Here is a 26,703-nt window from a genome sequence, read left to right as displayed (position 1 = left end):
TTTTAGGGTATGACTGGAGTACATAATTAATGATCAATAGTAAACGCTCCCTCTTTAAGTCTGAATAATATAGACCACTTGGCAGTTAAAGAAAAAATGGGAATAGTGTCCATTTTCTTTACTTCTTTCCTGTCAGTACAGATTGCTGCTGCTTTTATGTTCTACTTGGAGAACACAGTTCATTTACAATATCAGCTACATAATTACTATATAGCTAGCTAGCTAGATTATAAATATATATATATATACATACACTGAAGTCGCTCAGTCATGTCCAACTCTTTGGGATCCCATGGACTGTAGCCTGCTAGGCCCTTCTATCCATGGAATTCTCCAGGCCAGAATACTAGAGTGGGTTGCCATTTCCTCCTCCAGAGGATCTTTCTGACCCAGGGATTGAACCCAGGTCTCCTGCATTGCAGGCAGATTCTTTACCATTTGAGCCACCAGGGAAGCCCCTATGTATACACACACAGTATTTATTTTATATATAAATTTATTTTGCAGCATTTATATTACACATACACGCACAGATCTTCCTCAGTTTATGATGGGGTTACATGCCAATAAACTCATCTTAAGTTGAAAATATCTAAGTCAAAAATGGATTTAATACACCTAACTTCCCTAGTGGCTCGAACAGTCAAGAATCTGCCTGCAATGCAGGAGACCCAGGTTCCATCCCTGGTCTGGAAGATCCCCTGGAGAAGGGAATGGCTACCCATTGCAGTATTCTGGCCTGGAGAATTCCATGGACAGAGGAGGCAGGCAGTCAGTGGAGTCTCAAAGAGTCGGATACAAACTGAGTGACTAACACTTTCACTTTTCTTTCACTCACCAAATGTCATAGCTTAGCCCAGCCTACCTCAGAATGCTTACATGAGCTAACAGGCAACCATCTAACACAAGCTCTCCTTATAATAAAGTGCTGAATATCTCATGTGGTTTACTGACTACAGGACTGAAACTTTACGACAGAACTGGCTGTAGGGTCCAGAGTAGTTCTCAGCGTGTTGGTTGCTCCCCTCATGATCGCATGGCTGACAGGGAGCCGTGGCTCGATACGGCTGTCCAGCATCACGGAGGGTGTCGTGGCATTAGGCCAGGAAAAGCCACAATTCAAGCTGTGGTTCTTACTAAACGCACACTGCTCTCACCCTATCATAAAGTCAAGAAATCATTAAGTGGAACCATTGTAAGTCAGGGACTGTCTATATAGACACACACACCATGCACCATTTTTTTCAGTCAGCCACCTCTAAAGTTTAGAAATGCTTTACACAATGTAGGTGAATGGTAGGAAATGGGAGGGCTACATTTAAAACATTAAATAAAGATTAGAGACTAAGGTCTCTAATCTTAGGGAAAAAAAACTTTAAAATGGGTAAATTCAAGTCTGTTTAGAAGAATAAATTTTGTAAATCAGGATCTTCAATAAAAATTAGGCACAACCAACTCCAAATTTTCCAGAACTTTTCCTTCACTTTGATCTTTCAAACTGGTCTCTCATATTAGCATTTGCAGTTCAGGGCTGGGCAAAAAAAAAGAAAAAAAAAAAGGATGTGAAACTCATTTTGAATCAGTATATGAGACTGTTTAACTAGAAGTAAGATTGGAGATTTACAGTTTGATTAAATTTAGGAGTTTAATTTTCCCTTCATTTCTCCACTACCTCTCCACCTCAGTATTTTATTTAACTTTATTTAATGGAAGTTTGATTACAGATGTGACTTCCTGCCCAAACCCTACCCAAAATACCTAGGTACTTACACCATTTTGTAGTCAGAGAGAAAGTAATCATCCAAAAGAATGGCCAAAAGTAAAGGGAAGTTCCTTTTTTCTTTTTTTGGTTTCTTTTTTTTTTTTTTGGCCACACCACATGGCACGTGGGATCTCAGTTCCCCAACCAGGGATTGAATTTCCACTCCCTGTGTTAAAAGCACAGAATCGTAACCACTGGACCACCAGGCAAGTTCCAGAGAAAGAGTTTCTAAGATTGGTGAAACGGATCTTGCAGTTTGCCCCCTGAATTAAATGTGCTACTCTGCTAGTTGAGTTTGGCCCTTCATATTTTGTGGACACTCAAATGCTGGGGCCATAAAGAGCTCTCCTGCAGCTTCTGGAATCTGGAGAAGGACTGTGACAGAGACAGAATGACAGACTGGGGGTTCAAAACTGCTTGGAGCAAGCTAGACGGAGAGGGGAGATTCTAGTTCTTTTCTGAAGAACACCTGTAGGCAGAATGATTTGGGGAGTCCCCTGGACTTGTGATACATCTGGAGGGGTCAGCAGTACTTTGGAATTTCCTTGGAATAACTAACCCATATCCAGGATACAGTAGGCCTGCTGTAAGTCACTCTAAAAGGCTAGGAGCACAGCAGAAAATCTCCCTTGTATTAGAAATGCTTATTAACAAAACCTTCACATATCTAGGTGCCCATAGTATATGCTGCATGCAAATATAATCAGTTAAAACCCTCTTGGGGAGACACAGATTTTATATAAAAATGCCAAGTGGAACAAGTCTTGATTGCCTGGAAGAGAGGAGTGAGAGATAAGCTACTCAAATGAATTTTATCTACAGAAAACTTAAAACTGAGGCTGGCACTTCAATGCACAGTCCTAGTTTGTGACTTTAATTTGTGACATAAATTTATCTGGGCCAAAGTGTGTATTCTTTCTAGACATTCTCATGACCACTTTATAAAAGTGGTGTCTTTAAGGCATATAGATTATGTGTACATGAAAGAAAATCAGTGGGATTTCATCTGTAACACTCCTTGGATCTTTGCAGAGTTCCATCCTGAGTCCCTCCATTCTGCCAAACTTTCTGCTTCACAATTCATGGGTGTTGAGTGCTGTGTTCTAACTCAACCAAAGAAGCTAGGCCCTTGGAAAGCACTTCAGTATCTTGATTGCTGGGATCAATCAATTCTTGTGAAGACAGGTTGGCATATAATTGAACCTAACAGAATTACATTTTTATGGAAGTTTGGGAGGGTAGCATTTTCTGTCTATATAGTAACCACACATTAGGTCAGCTTGACATTGCCCAGTGTCCATGCCAGAACTCCTGGTTCATTTCACATGTGCCCTACATGTTGGATTTAGCATGCATTGAATTCATGTGGGAGGGAATGAGTCAATACTTTCGGTTTAGAACCAAAGCTTTGGAGCTATGTTCAGTTGGAAACCCCTGGCTATTGTTACAAAGAATGGATCAACATTTTTCATTGATAAGCAGATAGCTCTGGGGAGATGTTGACAGTCTAACTCTGCATCATTCCATCTTCTCGTGCTTTTTAATTAATTCTAACATAATAGATTTCCATTCCCAGCAGCCTTGATCAGCACCCCATCAGTGCTAGTCATCATTGTAAATCCCATCCAAATACAGCCCAAACCTTCTCAACAACTCTGTTTATGAAGTTTTTATTCAAAATTTACCCGTACCCCTGAGAACCATCCTCACATTCTTAATGATCAAGCAGGCTTCTTTACATATCACTGTGGCCTGTGGCCCCTCTGTAGGTCACGACACACATTTTATGTGTAACCACGATGATTGTTCACATCAAGCCCCACCCCCTCCTCCCATGACCACCATATCCATCGCTCTCACTATGTAACCCACCTGCTCACAGCCAGCCTGCATCTGAATTGGAATGTTCCCCCTAACACATGGGTATTAGAAAGCAGATGAAGGAACTATAGATAAAAACACTTATAGAAGGTTGAGTGGCAACTTTTTGGTGTTTTCAGTGAAAAGGGTTAAGGCTTTATTTAGGCTGCACCTGAGAAAAGGAATCTAGGGAGTATGTTCTTATCTGAAATCTACTGACCATAGAGAATGAGTCATCGACCAAAATCTTGTTTCCATGACACAAACGTCCATATCAATAAACCGACAAACTCTTGTCAAGAGCCTATGTAAAAATTACCAGTTTCATTGTGGAAAAGGGCTTCCCTGGTGGCTCAGACGGTAAAGAATCTGCCTGCAGTGCAGGAGACCTGGGTTCGATCCCTGGGTTGGGAAGATCCCCTGGAAAAGGGAATGGCAACCCACTCCAGGATTCTTGCCTGAAAAATTCCATGGACGGGGAGCCTAGTGGGCTACAGTCCATGGGATCATGAAGAGTCAGACACAACTGAGCAACTAACACTTTGTACTGTGGAAAAGAATCATCTGAGCAGGCTGTTTAATCGGCAGAGTCTTTGTCCTCATGCCCAGTTCAGTTCAGTTCAGTTGCTCAGTCATGTCCGACTCTTTGCGACCCCATGAATCGCAGCACACCAGGCCTCCCTGACCATCACCATCTCCCGGAGTTCACTCAGACTCACGTCCATCGAGTCAGTGATGCCATCCAGCCATCTCATCCTCGGTCGTCCCCTTCTCCTCCTGCCCCCAATCCCTCCCAGCATCCGAGTCTTTTCCAATGAGTCAACTCTTCGCATGAGGTAGCCAGAGTACTGGAGCTTCAGCTTTAGCATCATTCCTTCCAAAGAAATCCCAGGGCTGATCTCCTTCAGAATGGGCTGGTTGGATCTCCGTGCAGTCCAAGGGACTCTCAAGAGTCTTCTCCAACACCACAGTTCAAAAGCATCAATTCTTCAGCGCTCAGCCTTCTTCACAGTCCAACTCTCACATCCATACATGACCACAGGAAAAACCATAGCCTTGACTAGGCGGACCTTAGTCGGCAAAGTAATGTCTCTGCTTTTGAATATACTGTCTAGGTTGGTCATAACTTTTCTTCCAAGGAGTAAGTGTCTTTTAATTTCATGGCTGCGGTCACCATCTGCAGTGATTTTGGAGCCCAAAAAATAAAGTCTGACACTGTTTCTACTGTTTCCCCATCTATTTCCCATGAAGTGATGGGACCAGATGCCATGATCTTCGTTTTCTGAATGTTGAGCTTTAAGCCAACTTTTTTGCTCTCCTCTTTCACTTTCATCAAGACGCTTTTTAGCTCCTCTTCACTTTCTGCCATAAGGTTCGGTTTATTGTGAGACTAACATCTGAGGTGGTACTGAAGCAGGCACCTCTGGGTCTGTTTCAGGAACTAGCGGCCTACCATGTGCCAAGATGTGTGTTAGCTGATGGTGCTGATGAGACGAGCTCTCCCCTCGAGAACTTTATAGACTAACGAGAAAGAAAGTAGTCAGTGACGATGGAAGTCAAATCAGAAACACAGCCAAGGAGCTGCTTCTGCTGCAGATGCCTTTTGGGATGAAAGGACAGTTGAGGGCGTCCTACAGAATGGATAGAGTTCCTCTGGATAGATGGGGAGTTTCCAAGGCCAGTTCAGACACAAGGAGCAACTTACTGAAAGAGCCAAGTGCAGTCTCAGCAGTTCAGTTAAAAATAAGACAGACATATATACTATCGATGCTGCATATATACTATCGATGCTACATATAAAACAGATAACTAATGAGAATGTATTGTACTGTGTGAAAAGTGTTAGTCGCTCAGTCATGTCCAACTCTTCATGACCCTGTGGACTGTAGCCCACCAGGCTCCTCTGTCCGTGGAATTCTTCAGGCAAGAATACTAGAGTGGGTTGCCATTCCCTTCTCCAGGGCATCTTCCCCACCCCAGGGATCGAACCCGGGTCTCCTGCATTGCAGGCAGATTCTTGACTGTCCGCGCCAGACCTGCAATAATATTGTATAGCATAAGAAAGTCTGCTTAATGCACTTTGGTGACCTGAATGGAAAGGAAGTCCAAAAAGGAGGGAATGTATGTATACATGGGGCTGATTCATTTTGCTGTACAGCAGAAACACAACATTGTAAAGCGCCTATACTCCAATAAAAATTAATTTTAAAATTAAGGGAGAAAGACACAGTTTTAAAAAGCTGTCTGAGATCCGGTATTATAATCAACAAATAAGTGGGGAAACCTACTTTTTGGACAATTAAAGGTTTTTTAAATCCCAGGGCACTGAGAAACATTAGACCAAAGCCCAGAAGTGTTTGATCAACCTTCTGCCACCCACTCCCCGTCTTGCCTCTCTCCACTTCTCATAAATGCTTTGTCCCTCTGCAGCCGCCCACAGGCAACTGTCCCCAGCAGCTTAGGGGGAGACCCAGATTTCACATAACCCCTCCCTGCTGACTCCCCAGACTGCTGGTTAGGCCTCTACTGATTTCCAGCAAGATATGACTGCGTCTAAGGACAGCTTTTCTTCTGCAGAGCTAAGCCTTCTAGAGGCAGATCTAAAAGAATATTGCAGCAATTTATGTCAGAGTGCCCTGCCTATGTTTTCCTCTAGTTTTATAGTACCCAGTCTTACATTTAGTCTTGAATCCATCTTGAGTTTATTTTTGTGTACGATGTTGGAGAATGTTCTAATTTCACCCTTTTACATGTAGGTGTTCCAGTTTTCCCAGCATCACTTGTTAAAGAGACTGTCTTTATTCCATTATATAGTCTTGTCTCGCTTGTTGCAGATTAGTTGGCCAGGAGTGTGTGGGTTTCTTTCCGGGCTTTCTATTCTGTCCCATTGATCTATGTTTGTTTTGATGCCAGTATCAGTACAATTTTAAAAAATAGGAGTCCATAAGAGAAAAGCTTCCCTGGTGGCTCAGATGCTAAAGCATCTGCCTGCAATGCGGGAGACCCATGTTCAATCCCTGGGTCAGGAAGATGCCCTGGAGAAGGAAATGGCAACCCACTCCAGTATTCTTGCCTGGGAAATCCCATGGTCGGAGGAGCCTGATAGGCTGTAGTCCTTGGGGTCGCAAAGAGTCGGACATGTCTGAGCAACTTCACTTTCTTTCACTAAGAGAAAAAGAAATCTGTGTATTACATTGAGGTATGTCCCCTCTGTACCTACTTTCTAGAGTTTTTATCATGAATTGATGTTGAATTTTATCAAAAGCTTTTTCCTGCATCTATTGTAGTCTTTGTTAATGTGATATATCACATTGATTGATTTTCAGATACTGAAATCTCCTTGCATCCCTGGGATTAATCCCACTTGATCATGTTGTATGATATTTTTACTATATTGTTAGAGTTGGTTTGCTAGTATTTTGTTGCGAATTTTTGTATCTATGCTCATGAGTGATATTGGCCTGTAGTTTTCTTATCTTGTAGTTCTTTGCCTGGTTTTGGTATCAGAGTGACTGTGACTTCATAGAATGAGTTTGGAAGTGTTAGGTCCTCTGCAGTTTCTTTCTAATAGTTTCCGAAGGCTAACTGTTAACTCTTCTCTAAACGGTAGAAGTCACTTGTGAAGCCATCTGGCCTGGACTTTCGTTTGCTGGGAGTTTAATTCTGACTCAATTACAGGCCTGGTCATTGACCTGTTAACATTTTCTGTTTCTCCCTGGTTCAGTCTTGGGAGATTGTACTTCTGGTTTTAAGAATTTGTCCATTTCTTCTAGATTTTCCATTTTATTGGTATATATAGCTGCTCATAGTAGTCTCTTATGATCCTTGGTATTTATGTGGTGAAGGCTATAACTTCTCCTCTCTCATATCTTATTTTATTGACTTGCACCCTCTTTTTTTCTCGGTGAGTCTGGCTCAAGGTTTATCAGTTTTGTTTATGTTTTCAAAGAGCCAGCTTTTTGTTGTTTTTTTTAAGCCTCTATTTCATTTATTTCTGCTCTGATCTTTATGATTTCCTTCCTTCTACTAACTCTGGGTTTTGTTTATTATTCCTGCTCTAGTTGCTTTAGGTGTAAGTTTAGGTTATTTGAGATTTTTTTGTTTCCCGAAGTAAACCTGTATCACGATAAAATTCCCTCTTAGAACTGTTTGTGCTGCATTCCGTAGGTTTTGGAGCATCGTGTTTTCGTTTTGTTTCCAGGTATCTTTTTAAGTTTCTTCTGTGATTTCTTCAGTGATCCAGGGGTTGTTGCAAATGCTTCTAATTTGTCTGCCAGTTTCCCTTTTGTCTGTTTGCTGTACAGGTGCTTGAATGAAATTGTTAAAACGTGACTCAGTTCACATCGTGTCCCTGCTTAGAACCTTCCGTTAGCTTCCTGCTGTATTAGAGCCCCATCCAGCCTCCTGAAGCGGGGGCCCTTTGTGGTCTGGCCCCCCACCCACCTCTGAGTGCACACGGGGCCGCTCCCCAGCCACGTGTGTTCCTGCCACCTCGTTCCCACCTCAGGCCCTTTGCACGTGCTGTCGCCTCTCCCTGAGTCATCTTCCCCCGGCTCACTGTAGCTGACTCCTCAGCTGGCCCTCGGGCAAGCTCACCTTCATCGACCTCCTGTAAAGCAGCCCTCCTCCAAGCCTGGGGCCACTCCCAGCGCTGTCCTATTACCTATTTTTTTCTGCACTGTGTTCACCATCTGAAAGTATCTCCTTTTTTTAAATTTTATTTTCGGCTGTGCTGGGTGGGTCTTTGTCACTGCCCGTGGACCAGCTGCAGCGAGCGGAGCTGCTCTCTAGTTGTGGAGTGCAGGCTCCTCTCTGTGCTGGCTTCTCTTGGCTGCGGAACAGGCCCTAGGGTGCAGGGGCCTCAGCAGTTGCAGCATGTGGGCTCAGCAGTCGTGGCTCACGGGCTTAGCTGCTCCGAGGCATGTGGAATCTTTCCGGACCAGGGATTGAACACATGTCCCCGGCACTGGCAGGCAGATTCCCAAACACTGGCCCACAAGGGAAGTCCTCTTTTTATTTTTAATCTTCGTGTTTATCAGCTGTGTTGCTTACGTAGACAATTAGTTCTCCAAGAGCAGGAACCTTGTCTGTCTGTGCAATGCAATACTCCCTAGGACTTGGTACCCAAATGCTGCCAAGGAAATGAATCCATACAGATCTAACTGAAATGCTGCTCCCTTGCTCTTAGTGAGGTCTGAAATCAAGAATGGGCTAGATGACTTCAGTGGGAGAAGCTGCAAATGTCTCAATGTGCCTGTTTAAATGGGTCTTCCTAGTGAGGGATTTGCTACATGGTGTATAGAGCTGGCTTGTGTTTCTTTATAAGCTAGGCCCTGAGCTGTGTTGAAAATCCAAGAGTACTGATAGCCTCCTCTGTTTCTTCTTAATTTTCTTAAATTAGCTACTTAGAGTTGTACTTTCCACTGTTGGGAAATCCAGTCTTAAACATGGAGACCTTACTTCTCCATGGATCGAACCAAGACCAGCTGTTGAATCCATCCCTTTGGACATCCATCAGTTCAGTAATGGCTGGGTTCTCCAGCCTCAGTTCCTTGTGTTCCTTTTACCAAACCTTATGGTCTTTATGGTCTTCCAGAGAACCATAGTTTCCATTTCTGGGTTTATAGATTAGATTTTGATTTATACCTATGATTTTTTTCCAGCCTCAGGAAATCTCCCGGTTCCTTTAAAGGAGGGCTTCCCAGGCAATGGTAGCAGGAAAGAACCCACCTGCCAATGCAGAAGACATAAGAGACACGGGTTCTGTCCCTGTGTGGGGAAGATCCCCGTGGCAGCTCACTCCAGTACTCTTGCCTGGAGAATCCCCATGGACACAGGAGCCTGGTGGCTATAGTCCATAGGGTCACAAAGAGTCGGACATGACTGAAGCAATGTAGTAAGAAGCTTTAGTTGATTATTTAGAAAGCTTCCCTAAGATGAGCTGATCCAGAACCAGGGCCTGGAAACTACATGTTCTCAGATGGCATGACTGATGCTTCTGGCAATGCTGCTGGGATGGGCAGGGGAGGAGGGAGGAGGCGGGGGGTGGGGTGCAGGACTTGCCAGAGATGACGACTCGCGTTTCCCGTTACTACTGTGTCTCTAGAAATACTGAATAACTTGGTTCCCATCCAGAGGAAAAGCTTGGAGAACCTTTATTTAACTTCCTGCTGTGTCTCAGAGGTTAAAGCATCTGCCTCTAATGTGGGAGACCTGGGTTCGATCCCTGGGTTGGGAAGACCCCCTGGAGAAGGAAATGGCAACCCACTCCAGTATTCTTGCCTGGAGAATCCCATGGACGGAGGAGCCTGGTGGGCTACAGTCCACGGGGTTGCAAAGAGTTGGACACGACTGAGCGACTTAACTTTCTTTTGTCCCCACAGGTATCTAGTGACAACTCCTTAAACTTTTATAAAGAAAAGCTCATGGCTTGTTAATATCAGCTACCACTAAGATGGTTCTAAATACTCTCCTAGGGAAAAAGACTAATGTCTGGATTAGGGTCTCTAATCTGACTTTAGAGACATATCTAGAAATCACATGAGCATCTTCCCTCTTAGCTTTATGAGCAAAATAGTTTCAGTAAGAAGTTTCTGCACCCAAAATATCCAGGTTACTCTCTCGAATCCTTAAGAACATGAGTAAAGGGCAGTGATCACTGATGAATAGTACCTCAAAGTTATCTGCTTTTGAGAAAGTATGATATCATTAGTGAGTACTGGTACCAATTTTTAAGGTTCTTATTTCTCCTCATTTATCAATAACAGAACAGTAGAAATGTTAAAGAAGTATAGTAGTTATTCTCAGTTCTAGAGGATACATTCATTCAAGGTACATCTGATGCTGGGACAGATAGAGGGCAAGAGGAGAAGGGGGTGACAGAGGGTGAGATGGCTGGATGGCATCATCAACTCAATGGACGTGAGTTTGAGCAAGCTCCAGGAGACTGAAGGACAGGGAAGCCTGGCGTGTTGCAGTTCACAGGGTCGCAAAGAGCTGGACATGACTTAGCCACTGAACCACGGTTTCTTTTTAACTTACTTCTTTGGCTGCCCCGGGTCTTTTAGTTGTAGCACACGAGATCTTCAATCTCTGAGGCAGCACACTGGATCTAGTTCCCTGAGCAGGGATGGAACCCGGGCCCCCTGCATTGGGAGTTCGCAGTCTCAACCGCTGCACCACCAGGAAGGCCCCTCAGCACACATTTACTGTAAATGTATACTATATTCCTGCTGCTGAACCTGAACACACAAATATTGTCGAAGGACAAAGTTCCTTGGGGATAGAGACCCAAGATTAGGGGCTGAGGGACTGTAAGCAGTGAGGGATGCCAGCATCACAGAGGCAAGAAAAGCAGCCACTCCAGGTCCTCCCATCTCCAGTATCCCTAAATTTCCTCCTTCATATCTTCATCTCTTTAGGCCCAGAGTTGTCAGTCACTCCCCCTCGGCCCCACCCCGCTCTCTTCTAAACCATACTGTCCATCCTATTTGGGGGCATTTAACTTCATGGCACACCCCCAAAGGTATTCACAGGAGAAGCTGGGTTACCCAGGAGATGCTGAGGAGTCTTTGTCCCATAGGGATATTAATGTGAAAAATGTTGTTTTCTCTTTTTGCTGGAGCCCCTGCAATACCTGTAAGACTTCTCAAGCCCATCCACCTTCTAAGATGCCCCTGTGTCCCATGGGAAGCTCACAGTCCTGTCACCCACAGGCTGCAGCGCCACACTGCTCCCCGTCTCAGCCCCGCCATCTCCCCTCTGCTCGGCTCACAGCAAAGCCGGATCAGTCGGTCTGCTGCCTAAGTGGATGTCCCACCAGGGAAAGGAATGCCCGTCTCCCTCTTGCAGGACCCCTCCAGTCTCTCCAGGCTGCTCTCTTGAGGTACCTCCTTCCTCCCTGGAAGCATCTCATTTGAGAGGAAAAGCAAAGAGCTGCTCACTGGGAACACCCTCGCCTTCCCACAGAGCCAGCACTGACTGCCCCTCCCTTCCCTGTCCTCTGCCTTTCCCCCCCTTACAGGGGGCAGGGGTCTGCCCACCATTTGTCAGAAGCTCTCTGTGGAAAGCAGTGGACATAGAACCACTTGTCCTCAGCCTGGGACAGCAGAAAAGCACCACTCACCATCCTGAAATAGAAGCAACTCCCCATGAGAATTCTGTCCCCTCTCTCCCACCTAAGGAATGCAGATATCAAAGTATTATTTTTTTTTAAGACTTCTAATTTACTTTCTAAGTAAATCATTCACAAGCTTCTATACTGGTGACAGAATTACTTACAATGCCACCTCACCAGATTTGAGAATTCCAGGCATAGGGAGATAGTTCAAACACAAATTAGCAGATGAAGCGGTAGGAGAGGGACAAAACAACTCCACTTAAGTATATTAAAAATGGCTGTTTGCCATTAAAAAGAATGCACCCATCTGCAGCAACATGGGTGGATCTAGAGACTGTCACACTAAGGGAAGTGTGAAGGAGAAATAGCGTATGACATCCCTTATATGTGGCATCTAAAAGGAAATGATACAGATGAACTTACAACACAGAAAGAGACTCACATACTTAGAGTGAACTTATGGTTGCCTGTACACACTGCTCTATGTAAAATGGATAATCAGCAAGGACCGCTGTAGAGCACATGGAACTCTGCTCAATATTATGTGGCAGCCTGGCTGGGAGGGAAGTTAGGGGCTGAATGGATACATATATATGTATATAGATGGCTGAATCCCTTTGCTGTTCACCTGAAACTATCGCAACATTTTTAATCAGCTGAACCCCAATACAAAATAAAAAGTTTTTAAAAATGGCTCTTTGCCACTTAGATTAAAACTACCATTGCTACCAGCTGTCTGAAACCCCTCAGTGGCATTTCAGAGGGCTCCAGAGCTCTAGTCCTTTATGTCTCAGCACAGAAAGAATTCAGCAAGAGGCAAAGTGATGGATAAGAAGTGATTCACTAGAATACTTCATATGCGAGGCCTACAAGCAGGTGGGCAAGAGGTTGCGAGCCCCAAGAACTTAGAGGGCTACAGTTTATGATCAAAGGAAAAGTAGGGAGCGGCAAAGGACTACCTTCTTCCTCATTCTTGAGTAGACATTACGCTTCCATCATCAGTTCCTCCTCTTTGTTGGTGGAGAGGGGGGACATTTCCCTGTACCTCATGATCCAAGGAGGTTACTGCCGTGGCAGTATGGAAAAAATTATTTCAGGTCTCGGTACAATGAGGATCTTTCACTTTGAAATGACACCTTTCCATAAATTATTTTTTAGGTGTGCAGAGAGGATAGATGTCCTAGCGGTCATTAATTTATAGGGGTCTCCCATACTTTTTCCTTTACCTACAGTCCCCTAGTGGAATTAACTATTTAATCAACTATTCTGTCCCTTTACTCCATCCCTAACTGATCATCACCATTATTTCAGAGAAGGACATTTTAAGAAGAAAAAGAAGAACATAATATCAGAATAAAACAGTAGCTCTTTGTATTTCAGGGAAAAGGTCAATCTCTGAAAACTGAGATTTTAGCTTTATGGAAAAGTGTTTCTATGTTCCTCATTTCACTGTCCAAGAAATCACCCACTAACGTGCTCTGAGGACAGGCCTTAAGGGTACTTGTGTAGACCTCTTGGTTCTCTGTTCTCAGCCTAAGGATAAACTGGGAATCTTTTCTTTAAAAACTGACACTCATCTGGGACATTCCAAGCATCTCACGGGAGCTCAGAGGGCCATGAGATCCTATCCCAGGGCAGTCCCAGGACACCCTGCAGTTGATACGATGACCAAGCGCAGTGTCACATACCAGTGTGGGTCTTTCCTTTGACCTTTGGCTCTCAAGCACCAAAACGTCACAGTAAACAGAACATCAGGGGGCTCATCCTCAAACATGATTCATCTCAAAGCCTGTTTCAAAGAGAAGCCAAAAACATCAGTCTGAACACGGTTTCTTAATAAACAGGAGTATACAGCCTGTGGGGTCAACGTTCTCGTTTTCACTGTTTTGATTTTGGATGTAGGAGTAGGGAGGGTAGGAGGGTGATGCTCTTCCTTCAGCCCTAACCCCGACATTCAGCTTTTCATTCGTCAGTGCAATGTTGACAGTTGAATTTCACGATGGAAAAAGCCCTCTGATTTATAATCAGACTCCAGCCAAACCATCCATTCCCAGGCCTTTTAAAATGATCTTGTAAATTACAGCAGAGAGGGGAGAGCGGGCTGGCTCCCTTGAAACAACAGCAACAGCCAGGGGGAAATAGCAGAGGATTTGTGCTTCCTTCAGTGGCAGTGAGGGAAAAGAGGGACTAAATATTTCCTGTAACTAGCAGGGGTAATTACCAGGGGAATTGGAGGCCGCGTGCTCTCTGACACAGCCGCAGGAGCCATTTTCATATTGTGAAGTCCACCGAGAGGAAGAAAGGGGAAGAAGGGGATCACTTGATCCTTCCAATAACTACAATTTCATATTGGTAAATCAAGCATAAAATTGGTAGTTGAAATGCTGCCAGAAACCTCTGTTTGGAAATACCTTTATGCATTTGTGTATTTTCTCAGTCTCGCTTTTCTAACACTGTCATTCCAGGAGAAAGTGTTCTGTTGGCCCCGCTACTATTACTGTCTTCAAAACAGGCTATTACTGAATGCTTGCCGACCGCGGATACAAGTGGCAAGACCACAACTCGGCCCTGACAAAGCTGTCACTGGGGTCAGATGACAATATTCGCCTGAGATTTTTACTTGCCTCTCAGTAACAGCCGTTTGCCCTCTTCATTTCAGGCATCATATCCACGTTTCTTCACGTCCATCCTTTCGGAGCCAACATAGAGTATCTCTGGTCATACATGCAGCAGCTGGATTCCAAGGTAAGTCGTTTTTCTCAGCTAGCATTGCAAAAACTTAGGACGTTGGTTGCTGGCTGCAGGTTGAACCCGTGGGATCTGTGTTAGGGATATAATAGCAGATGGAGGTCTGTCTGTACTTCGTCACAAGAACTCAGTTTTTGGCAGAGAATGTCTTCTTTTCCTTGCTTTTGTCCCTGTAGAAAGAAAAGCAGTTATCAAAAATGACACTGACTTTCAGCAGACATCAGATGACTTTGAGCAGCATATGAGGGATTTGAAAGTGCAGTTTGGTTTGAAAGTCCCCACAACAAGGGAGATGCAAGGTCAGAGCGGCACATTACCCTTTGGCCTCGTCCTCCCAGAACTCTATGCTAAGGGCTCAACACAATAGAGGAAAATCACCTCAAATTACATAAAGATCTGATACAACTCTCAAGAAAACTGTGTTAGCGGTGGTATTTAGCATCATTCCCCAAATGGAAAAAAAAAAAAATGACTACAAAAGTTCTTCTCAGCTATGCACCTCGAGAGGCACACCCAGCTCAGGACATCACGCCTCTCTTCTCAGAGGCTAGTTTTCCTCCTCTGCAGACAGCTGTGCTCCTAGCCCATGGAGGCGATTGTGCACCCAAAAAGAAGGGACAAGAAGCTCAGTGTAAGTATCAGATCCCGGTGAACGATGAGAGGGGCCTCTGGCCTCTGTTGAAATAAGTTCAGTTCAGTCTCTCAGGCATGTCTGACTCTGCGACCCCATGGACTGCAGCACGCCAGGCCTCCCTGTCCATCACCAACTCCCGGAGTCCACCCAAACTCATGTCCATTGAGTTGAATCAATTCTTTGGTGCTCAGCTTTTTTATAGTCCAACTCTCACATCCATACACGACTACTGGAAAAGCCATAGCTTTGACTAGACAGACCTTTGTCGGCAAAGTAATGTCTCTGCTTTTTAATTTGCTGTCTAGGTTGGTCATAACTTTTCTTCCAAGGAGTAAGTGCCTTTTAATTTCACGGCTGCAGTCACCATCTGCAGTGATTTTGGAGTGATTTTGCAGTGATTTATTCACTGTCGAAATAAAGCGGTGGCATTCACCAGGACGACCTCAGGCAGCCCTGGAAGGGACAGAGATGCTGGGCGTGTCACTGGGCGGCCTGCTAAGTGTCCTGCTGGGAAGGCCAATGGAAATAAGCAAGTCTTACGTTGAGGGCAGCAAGGTTCATGGGGTGTACAGGACTGGGCCTGTGGCCTGCAGCTCTCTGACCTCAGCACACTTCAGTCATGCTGACTCTCCAGTGGTCAGCATCGACTGTAGGGCTGCACTGTCGTCTTGTCTTGATGCAGATGATCAAACCAGTGCACGATCCCACAAACAAGCGACCTTGCTCATGGGCCTTACGCTTCACCTTCGAGAGAAATCAGCTGGAACAAAAGGCGGTTTGCAGTTGTAGAGATCCATGCCCTCTTGAGTCTCCCACTGCTGGGGACGGGGTAGACCTTCCCTGTGGAAGGAGGGGATTGTCAGGGTCTTTCTGTAACTTTTTTCAAAAGATGATTTTGTTTTGGCGGTGCTGGGTCTTCACTGCTGCGTGGGCTTTGTCTAGCTGGCGGCAGGTGGGGGCCCCCCTTGCTGCCGTGTTGAGTCCCCTCACTGCTGTAGCTTCTCTTACTGCCGAGCGTGGGCTCTCAGGAGCATGGGCTTCAGTAGCTGCGGTTCCCGGATCTAGAGCTACGGTGCACGGGCTTCATTGCTCTGCAGCATTTGGGATATCCCGGGTCCAGAGATCAAACACACATCTCCTCCGCTGGCGGGTGGATTCTTTACCACTGAGCCACCAGGGAAGCTGGGTGATTGGAAGAGTCTCGATATTCAGAATCGTGGCACTGCCCTCCCTGTGGTCTCCCCTCTCTTGGATGGGGTTGGGCTCGAGGTACAGCAAACACTCTTATGAATCAGAAGAGGAGGAGGAGGAGCAATACAACGTTCCTTTGTTGAAAGCAGCCTTGGAAGGGCTTCTTGGCTGTGCTTTCCTTCTCCAGTGTCATCCTTCCTGATATCACCACTACCTTTGTCTGGAGGAGTAAATGAAATACCGCCCGCACCAGTGTTCTTGGCATAGAAGAAGCCCTCAAGAAATGATTTCTACTGTTGCTATTATCCTTCCCTCGGACTGTTGACATTTCTCTCCTTCCCTTTCTAGAAACCCCAAGTGGGAAGCCTTGTGAGAAAGCAGTGGTCATTTCACCAGGAACCCACTTGTTAGCCGTGTAATCATGGCAGGGCACTAGTCCCCTCTGCCCCATCAGTGCATGTCAACGTGTGCACCCGTGAGGTGTGTGTGAGCGTGTGCACGGACGTCCAGGCATAGTCACTTACTTGACGGCGAGCAGCTCAGGAGTTCTTGCTCCACTCTCACCCTCAAAGCAGGGCCCGTCACCCCCTTGCTCAGCTGAGATCGGCATGGTATCCCTCACTGAGGAGAGAATTCGCACACCTGGCCTCTGGCCCTTGGATGGTGGACTTTTCCAGAAGGGGAGTTCCATTTCCTCTCATAGTTTCATTTTAGAAGGCAGCATTACACTCACAGAGAAAACACACGGCGTCTCCTCCAGACAGTCCTCCATCTCCTGGCTCAAATGCTCAGTGGGACTGTCGAATTCTTTCCTCATGCCTGAGGTAAAAGCATATATATATATAAACATTCAGTGCAGTTCAGTTCAGTCGCTCAGTCGTGTCTGACTCTTTGCAACCCCATGAATCGTAGCACGCCAGGCCTCCCTGTCTGTCACCAAGTTCACTCAAAGTCACGTCCATCGAGTCCGTGATGCCATCCAGCCGTCTCATCCTCTGTCATCCCCTCCTCTTCCTGCCCCTAATCCCTTCCAGCATCAGAGTCTTTTCCAATGAGTCAGCTCTTCACATCAGGTGGCCAAAGTACTGGAGTTTCAGCCTCAGCATCAGTCCTTCCAAAGAACACCCAGGACTGATCTCCTTTAGGATGGACTGGTTGGATCTCCTTGCAGTCCAAGGGACTCTCAAGAGTCTTTTCCAACACCACAGTTCAAAAGCATCAGTTCTTCAGCGCTCAGCTTTCTTCACCGTCCGACTCTCACATCCATACATGACCACTGGAAAAACCATAGCCTTGATTAGACGGACCTTTGTTGGCAAAGTAATATCTCTGCTTTTGAATATGCTGTCTAGGTTGGCCATAACTTTCCTTCCAAGGAATAAGTGTCTTTTAATTGCATGGCTGTAATCACCATCTGCAGTGATTTTGGAGCCCCCCAAAATAAAGTCTGACACTGTTTCCCCTGTTTCCCCATCTATTTCCCATGAAATGATGGGACCAGATGCCATGATCTTAGTTTTCTGAATGTTGAGCTTTAAGCCAACCTTTTCACTCTCCTATATATAAACATGTATTTATATAAATATACATATTATGTAAATATTTATACATAAATGTATCAATATACATAAATATTAAAATAAATCTATACATAGATATTACAATATATAAATATTTATACATAAATATTAAAAATATAAAATATACATAAATACAAAACATATAAAATATACATAAGTATAAACATAAATATTTATACATAAATATAAAACATTTTAATATTTATATATAAAATTCAAATATGGCACCCCACTCCAGTACTCTTGCCTGGAAAATCCCACGGACAGAGGAGCCTGGTAGGCTACAGTCCATGGGGTCGCAAAGAGTCAGATACGACTGAGCGACTTCACTTTCACTTTTACTTTATATTAAAAAAAATGTTCTGACTAAAACTCCTGGGTGCCAGGGATTGGACCAAATATTCTTTCTAACCCAGTGAGGCTGAGAGGATATTTAAGACTTTTAATCCAGAGAGCAGATTATGGCTCTAGACTGGAATCCCACAGCCTCAGAATCTCAGCAGATAGTAAAACAATGAGCGGTTTGTCCTCTAAGTGCCCTCCAGGGCCCTGTCATCACATCTGCTACCTGGAGGCTCAGGACCCTGTAGGGCCACGGCCCCGCCGCTGACATTCTCCTGCACAGCAACCTGGTTAATCCTGTTAATTAATCCTGGTTAGTTCCTGGCGCCGGCTCTGGTTAGTCAGGACAAGCTGAGGGTCACAGTCCCCCCGAGTTTTGGTGAATGTTGCATGAAGATGGGGAGTTCAGCCTGGCTCCCGCAGCTCGGGATGCTTGCTGACTCTAGTGAGAGGGCTTCTGCTTTTTACCATTTGCTCCTGTGGTTGTTCACCTGGCTGCGCTGAGTCTTAGCTGCAGCACGCGGGATCTTCGCCGCATCGTGCAGAAGCTCTCACTGGCAGCGCGTGGATTCTCTAGTTGCAGCATTTGGGCTCAGAAGTTGCAGCACATGGGTTTAGTTGCTCTGTGGCATATGGGATCTTAATCCCCTGACCAGCGATTGAACCCGAGTCCCCTGCATGACAAGGTGGATTTTTTAACCACTGGACCACCAAGGGAAGTCCTGAGAGGGCTTTGTAGAAATTCCACTTAGCACAGTATGGTTTCCTTGAGATCAGACAGAGTCACCATCACCACTGCTGTTAAGCTAACATTTCGATTCTGCCTTGCCCTTTCCTGGTGGCTCAGATGGTACAGAAGGCATTTGCAATAATACAAGATATCTGGGTCAGATCCCAGGGTTAGATCCCTAGGTCAGAAAGATCCCTGGAGAAGGATATGGCAACTCGCTCCAATATTCTTGCCTGGAGAATCCCATGGATGGAGGAGCCTGGCGGGCTACAATCCATGGGGTCACAAAGAGTCAGACACGACTGAGTGACTCAACACACACATGCAGACCGGAACAAGGAAAGCAGCTTCCGTCCAGCCTGTAGCTGAGCTGTTTTTCTTAGGAATTCCCTGAAGGCCACAGATGAGGATATGGATGGTCAGAAATGGAGGGAGAGACAGGAATTAATTTAAGTTAGGATGCGCATGTACATTGCACATGGGTCCCTAAAACTGTGTATCCCCAAATAGTCCATTTTCCAGTTAAATACTGTTTCTGCTGCATTTTTTTTGTTGTTCTTTCCTGCCTCTTCTAAACCACTCACTCTCATTTGCTCAGCTCTCTTGGGTCACAAACATATGATCAAATCAGAAAGATACATTCAGAGGAAGACAGTGTCAGGGTGGTTGGGGGGAGATGGCTTCCTGAAGCTTAACTGAGTCAAAACTCGTGCCCTGGGCACAGGCAGGTAAGCTTTTCCAAACAGGCAACACTATCTTGAAAATGCTTTGTGATCAATACCTAGAATGTCTCACATCAGCCCAGAGCCTTTTGAGCTCACTGGCTCATCCTAAGCCTTGCAAAAGTCACATCTGAGCATCAGCAGATGAATATTTTCTGTCTAACAGTGAAGAGGGGGAAGACCTCTGATCTTCCCCCAATACCGTCTAAGAGATTCAGACCCAGTTCTCCAAGTGTCTCTGGCTCCCCACCTACATACCAGCAGCCTCTTCCTAAAACTCACAAAGTGAAAGATTTGATTCGGAAACCAGACTCAATATAATGGGGCCACAGAGGCTAGTTTTTTTTAGAAAGAGCTGCCATCTAGGACATGACACCGTGTTTGGTAACATACTTGGGTGCTCATGACATGCTCGTTTCCCACCAGAGGGGCAAACCATTTGCATCTGTGTACTAGAAGCATTCCTGTGAAATAGATAAAATATCTTGTCAGTTCCAAGGAGGTGCAAAATAGACCTTAATTGGAGAACATTCTTCCCCAGATGATAGCTAGGCGATGAAGTTGGAGAAAATGTTCCAAATAGTGTTTGTGAGATTGCCTACCTGAATAATCTTTTTTTTTTTTTTTTGTAGATTTTTTTCAATGTGGATCATTTTTAAAGTCTTTATTGAAAATTGTTGCAATATTGCTTCTGTTTTATGTTTTGGGGTTTTTTTCTGCCGCAAAGCACGTGGAATCTCAGGTGGTTCAGATATAAAGAATCTGCCTGCAGTGCGGGAGACCTGGATTCAATCCCTGTGTCGGGAAGAGCCCCTGGAGGGAGGGTGTGGCAGCCCACTCCAGTATTCTTGCCTGGGGAATCCCATGGACAGAGTAGCCTCGAGGGCTATAGTCCAGGGGGTTGCAAAGAGTTGGACAGGACTCAGCAACTCGCCCTTTCACATGGGATCTTAACTCCCCAACCAGGGCTTGAACCCACCATCAACCAGGGCTTGAACCCACCACCCCCTGCACTGGAAGGTGAAGTCTTCATCAGAAGGTGAAGTCTTTACCACTGGGCCACCGGGGAAGTCCCCCTGCCTGAATAATCTTTGATATTACGTATATTCTGGTGTTCTCCTGAGTAGCCGCCTGTCACAGTATGTGAATGAGTGTTCTGTTGCAGACAGGCTATCATGAATGTGTTTTCCAGACGTCACAGCGCCTCTGGAAAGCATGTGGCATAGGAAGCTTAGGAGGTAAGGAGACTTCCATCTGGCTGCGTGAAAAGCAGAAAGGGAGTTGCTCATTCACAGCAAGAAATAACTGACTTGGGTACCAGGGACCCAGTGACTGCTCGGTTAAGTCACTGCTTTTTTACAAACTCGGTGCTTTCTACGGAGGAGGCAGAACGGAGAGTGGCCGGGGCACAAAAGAAATTTAAGAAAGGACGCTGCTCTCAAAAAGCTTGTAGTCTAAATGAGGAAATGGTGTATTTATGAAGGAACTTTAGAATCAGAGCTGAACTAATGAGGTGCTCGCTCGGTAGGGCGGGCAGACAGGGAGCCCAACAGGGTTTGGAGAAGGGCGAAGTGCGTGCGGATCATGACCAGCAGGGGCGCCCGCGAGCCCGTGCTGGTTCTCATGGCTCCTCTGGGGCGCCTGAGCGGTCCTCACCGCCTCTGTCCCCTTTCTCCCCTCCTTCCTCTCTCCATTTCCCTCCAGGTCTTTCCTCTTCTCCTGGTTCTTTCCTTCTGTGTCTCTCCTTCCTGCTTTCCTGTGCTTTTCCTCGCACCTCCTCGCCTTCCTCCCTGATCCTCTGCCTCCAGCCCTTCCCTTCTCTTTCCCCCAGGTCCTCACTTGCCTTCCCTATCGTCTTTCCCTTTTTCCTCTCCCGTTTCCTCCTCTATGTCCTGCCTCCCTCCCCACCCACACTCTGCCTGTCTCTCGGCTAGGATATTCGCTGCAAGGCTTCTGTGTGGCAACACTGTGCCCTGCCCAGGGATGTGAAGGATGAGTAAGATCTCAGGAAAGGCTAACGGTCAGTTCATTCCGCAAAAAGAAATCTGATTTTTGCTGTTGGCTTCTCTTGACTCTCCAGCCTTGACAAAGCCTATGTGGGTGTCTCTTCAGTCCCCCAAAAAGAAAACCCCTTCTCCAGTGGCGTCCCTTGGCTGATTGATATGGGACACGGAGCCGACCATCCCCGATGATAAAATTTATTTATGCCTTCCTGTGTCCATGTATACATGTGCTCAGTGACCTGGCAAGGAGGCAGTGGGCTTGGACCAGAGTCAGCAAACCAGAAAACAAAGCAAATACATATTACAAATGACCTGTGCCTCTCACAAATCACCATCACGCAGGCCCCTTGGTTACAGAGCCTTTATTCCTTCTCATTCTTTCTTTTCCTTCTAATTAGAGCAAATCAATCCTTTCTCAAAGAGTAAACGTTAGAAAATTTTAAACGGGAGTGAGGGGGAGCCACTGACAACATCGAAGAATAAATAGACACACAGACCCCCAGTTTCCCGGAATAAAAGCCAGCTGGGTAAGAGGAAATAAAAGCATTATGTTTATGACAACCCTCCCCAGTTGCCAGAGCACTAACATGTGGTGTATGGGAAAATGAGATTTCACAGTCACAGCACGTTTCTGACCTATATCAGAATGCCGCACGGGATTCTCTTAGCCTCATGTATCTGATTCGTCTCACAGTATCCTTGTGAGAAAGCGAATGCGGTGCTGGAAAGCCGGGCTGGATCCAGCATCAGGAGCCCAGCGCAGAGCTCCAGCCTCTCCACGTACCAGCTGGGCCAGCAGCAGCCCTGCCCTGGACCCCAGGGTTCCATCCGTGACCCACAGGCGCTTAGGGAGACTCCCCAGCCTCAGAAGGGGTCTGGAGAAGGGAATCCTGCACACCTCGTGGGGAGACGGGTCCCTCTGGCTCCGATCGCAGCCAGTGAGCGCTGAGTGCTGTGTGTTTGTGATGATTCCATGACACTTCCAGTTCTGAAGACCACAAAATGACTGAGAGGAAGAGAAAGGATACCATGAAGGCAGGATCATAAAGGCTGACATGTTTTAATAAGGACGGGAAGAAAAAAGAATTAAAGTGAAGAAATTTGTAGGTTAACATTCTTCTTTGGCCACACACTAAAACAGAAGGACAAATTGAATTTTCTGTTGAATTTGTCTTGAAAATCCCCAAATGTCACATGTCCTATAGGTTGTTTTATCAGGAAGGGAAAAGGTTTAAAAACCATCAAAATAATAACATGAAGCAGTTTCTCCTTGCTGTTTGTTCTCGCATGAGATATAAACATCTTTAAGGAAATGCTCTAGAATCTAGCTGAGCACCTTATTAGTAAATGGATTTTTTTTTTTTGGCATCAGGCTCCTTTTAATTGCTTCCCCAATACTGTTATCCTTTGGTATCTGCAGGCGACTGGCTCAAAGAAACCCTGTGGTTACCAAAATCCACAGATGCTCAAGTCCTTTATATTCATATAAAATGACTTGGTCTTTGCATGTAACATACACAGCAACATCCTTGCCCTATTTATTTGGTTGTGCCCAGTCTTAGCTGAGGCATGTGGGATCGTCAATCTTCGCTGCAGCACACAGGATCTTTAGTTGTGACATGTGGGATCTGGTTCCCTGACCAAGGATTGAACCCAGGCTCCCTGCATCTGGAGCTCGGAGTCTTAGCCACTAGACCACCAGGGAAGCCCTGATCCTCTCCATACTTTTAACTGTCTCTAGATTATTCACAATAATATCTCACTGTGGTGGTTTTTTTTCCTCTTAATTAGTGATGTTAAACACCTTTTCATGTATCTGTTGGCCATCTGTATGTCGTCTTTGGAAAATGTCTGTTCAGATCCTCACTCATTTTTTCGATTGGATTTCTTGTTTTTTTGCTATTGATTTTGTGAGTTCTTTGTACATGGTGAATATTAACCCTTTATCAGACATATGACTTGCAGTATTTTTCCTATTTGGTAGATTGCCCTTTCATTTTGTTGATGGTTTCCTTCACTGTAGAGAAGCTTTTTATTATTTGTATTTATTTTTTAATGGGTATTTTAGATAAGAGTTTATTTGAGGTGCCTGTTCTGTAATTGTATCCCTGTCCATATTATAATATTTACACCATTCTGGCTGAATCAGGCTGTTACCTTGCACTATCAACAGCAACTGACAGTTAACTACTTCTGAAGATACCAATGGTTATTATAAACATTTCTGACTAATTGATTATTCCAACTAAGTAATCATGAGAATTTCAAATGCCAGTTTCGCTACTATTTAGTTGTGTGACTTCGGACAACTCATTTAACATTTCTGTACCTTAGCTTCACTGCCTATAGAATGGGTTTTTTATGTGTATTAAATGGCTTAATAGAAGAAAAGCATTTATAGCAGTATCTGGCACATAGTCAGTGCTACCTAGTGTTGGCTGCCATTTGTTTTGAGCTTAAAAGTGCACAAAAGACCTATCACATTCTCTCAGTTTGAGATCTTTGCCACAACTTCATGGACAGGTGAATTTTAAAGGCTTGCGCAAAAACCAGTGTTACCATGTGCTGGGGCAACACTCCAGAAGTCCTTAGAGCATCCAATGAGTTTCCTTCCAATCCCTTTCCTGCAAGTGAGAAAATACCCAAAGAGACTTAGTGACTTAGGCAAGATGGTGGTGGTGGTTTTTCAGTCGCTCAGTCATGTCTGACTCTTTTGCAACCCCTGGACTGTAGCCCACCAGGCTCCTCTGTCCATGGGATTCTCCAGGCAAGAATACTGGAGTCGAGTGACATTTCCTTCTCCAGGGGAATCTTCTTGATCCTGGGATCAAACTGACATCTCCTGCTTGGCAGGCAGATTCTTTACCATTGAGCCACCCAGGAAGCCAGGCAAGATGGTAAAGCAGGTTAATGGTCATTCGTGACTGGAATGTGGACTTCTGCCCCTGCATTTCTTTCTTCTAGCAAGTGAACGGCTTATTTGCGTGTTTAAATAACTTTTTGATGAGACAGTGCACTTAATACACGGACCCTGTGGCTGGCCCAAACGCAGGACGTGGTGCCGCCTCTCCGCTGCCGCTTGCCAACCTCTGCTTCCTTTGTGGTTGAAGTCCAGGCACAGGTCAGAAGCCACCATAGGAGACAATGTGTTGCTGCTTTTCAGCGCAGAGTTTGACCCACCGATCACCGAAGACCTGATGTGAGCGTGCAGGATTCCCTCAGCATTGCTGAAATACGGATGTATAGAGAAATTGAACCTGTGCCAGAAATTGAACCTGTACATTTTACACACAGTCCTAATAATAACACCATTCTCCACAGTGGCTGTACCAGCTTACATTCCCACCAGCGGTGTGGGAGGCTCCCTTCTCTCCGCACCTTCTCCAGCATTTGTTAATTGTAGATTTTTTGAATCATGGCCATTCTGACCAGTGTGAGGTGATACTTCATTGTAACTTTGATTTGCATTTCTCTAATTAGCGGTGTTGGGCATCTTTCCATATGCCAATTTGTCCATCTGTACTTCTTCTTTGGAGAAATGTCTGTCTAGACCTTCTGCCCATTTTCTGATCAGGTTGTTGTTTACTACTATTAGATGAGCTGTTTGTGTCTTTTCTAAATTAAGCCCTTGTTGGTCACATTGTTTGCAAATATTTTCTCCCATTCTGTATGTAGTCTTTTCATTTTGTTTATAGTTTCCTTTGCTGTACAAAAGCTTTTAACTTTAATTACGTCCTACTTGTTTATTTTTGCTTTTATTTCTATTGTCTTTTGAGAGATTAACCTAAGCAAACATTGGTACAATTTATGTCAGAGAATGTTTTGCCTATATTCTTCCTGGGATATTTATGGTGTCATTTCGAGTTTACTTTGCATACGGTGTGAGAGAGGTGTGAGGGAGTGATCTGACTTCATTGATTTATATGCAGCTGTCCAGCTTTCCCAACACCACTTGCTGAAGAAACTGTCTTTCCTCCCTTATAGTCTTGTCTCCTTTGTCAAAAATTGACCATAGGTGTGTGGATTTATTTCTGGGCTCTCTGTTATCCATGTCTGTTTTTGTGCTGGTACCATACCATTTTGATTATTGAAGCTTTCCATTGTTGTCTTGGGCAAACTCCAGGAGATGGTGAGGAACAGGGAGGCCTGGCATGCTGCAGTCTATGGGGCTGCAAAGAGCTGGACACAACTTGGCGATGAGCAACTACTACTGTCTGAAATCTAGGAGGGTTATGCTTCCTGCTTTGTTCTCTTCCCTCAAGATTGCTTTGGCAATTCCGAGTCTTTCATGGTTCCATATAAACTTTAGGATTCCTTGTTCTGTGGGTAGTTTGACAGGGATCATATTAAATCTGTAGATTGCTTTGGACAGTATGCCATTTCAATCATCCTGATTCTTATTAATAAAGCCCTAGAGCGTGTGGTATCTTTCTGTTTCTTTGACTCATCTTCAATTGTCTCATTATTCTCTGCATGTAAATCCTTCACCTCCTAAGTCAGGTTTTTTCCTAAGTACTTTTTATATGATTTTTTTCAAAGGGATTTTTGGTTTTTACTTTCCCTTTCTGATATTTCATTGTTAGTGCAAAATAAAGAAATGCAACCGATTTCTGTACATCAGTTTGTATTCTGCTACTTTACTGTATTATTTTATTAATTTTAGTCATTTTTGTGTGGTCTTTAGGGTTTTATATATAGCATCACATCATCTGCATATAGTGACAGTTTGACATCTTTTCTCCCAATTTGGATATGTTTTATTTCTTTTGTCTGACTGTTGTGGCCTTGGAAGGAAAGTTATGACCAACCTAGACAGCATATTAAAAACCAGAGACATTACTTTGTCAACAAAGGTCCATCTAGTCAAGGCTATGGTTTTTCCAGTAGTCATGTATGGATGTGAGAGTTGGACCATAAAGAAAGCTGAGCGCAGAAGAATTGGTGCTTTTGAACTGTGGTGTTGGAGAAGACTCTTGAGAGTCCCTTGGACTGCAAGGAGATCCACCCAGTCC

The 26,703-nt window shown here is 44.8% G+C and overlaps 1 protein-coding gene across 1 annotated transcript in view; it reads left to right on the top strand.

Moving 5' to 3' along the window:
• ENOX1 (ecto-NOX disulfide-thiol exchanger 1) overlaps positions 1-26,703 on the top strand; it is a 296,602-nt gene that overhangs the window by 262,605 nt on the left and 7,294 nt on the right. Inside the window, exon 14 of the mRNA XM_052649997.1 lies at positions 14,401-14,486. Within this exon, the coding sequence (XP_052505957.1) occupies positions 14,401-14,486 (86 nt within the window). The remainder of the gene's footprint in view (positions 1-14,400; positions 14,487-26,703) is intronic.

This window comes from Budorcas taxicolor, chromosome 12, assembly GCF_023091745.1.
Source record: "Budorcas taxicolor isolate Tak-1 chromosome 12, Takin1.1, whole genome shotgun sequence".
NCBI lineage: Eukaryota > Metazoa > Chordata > Mammalia > Artiodactyla > Bovidae > Budorcas > Budorcas taxicolor.
This window is presented reverse-complemented; position numbering and strand designations above follow the sequence as displayed.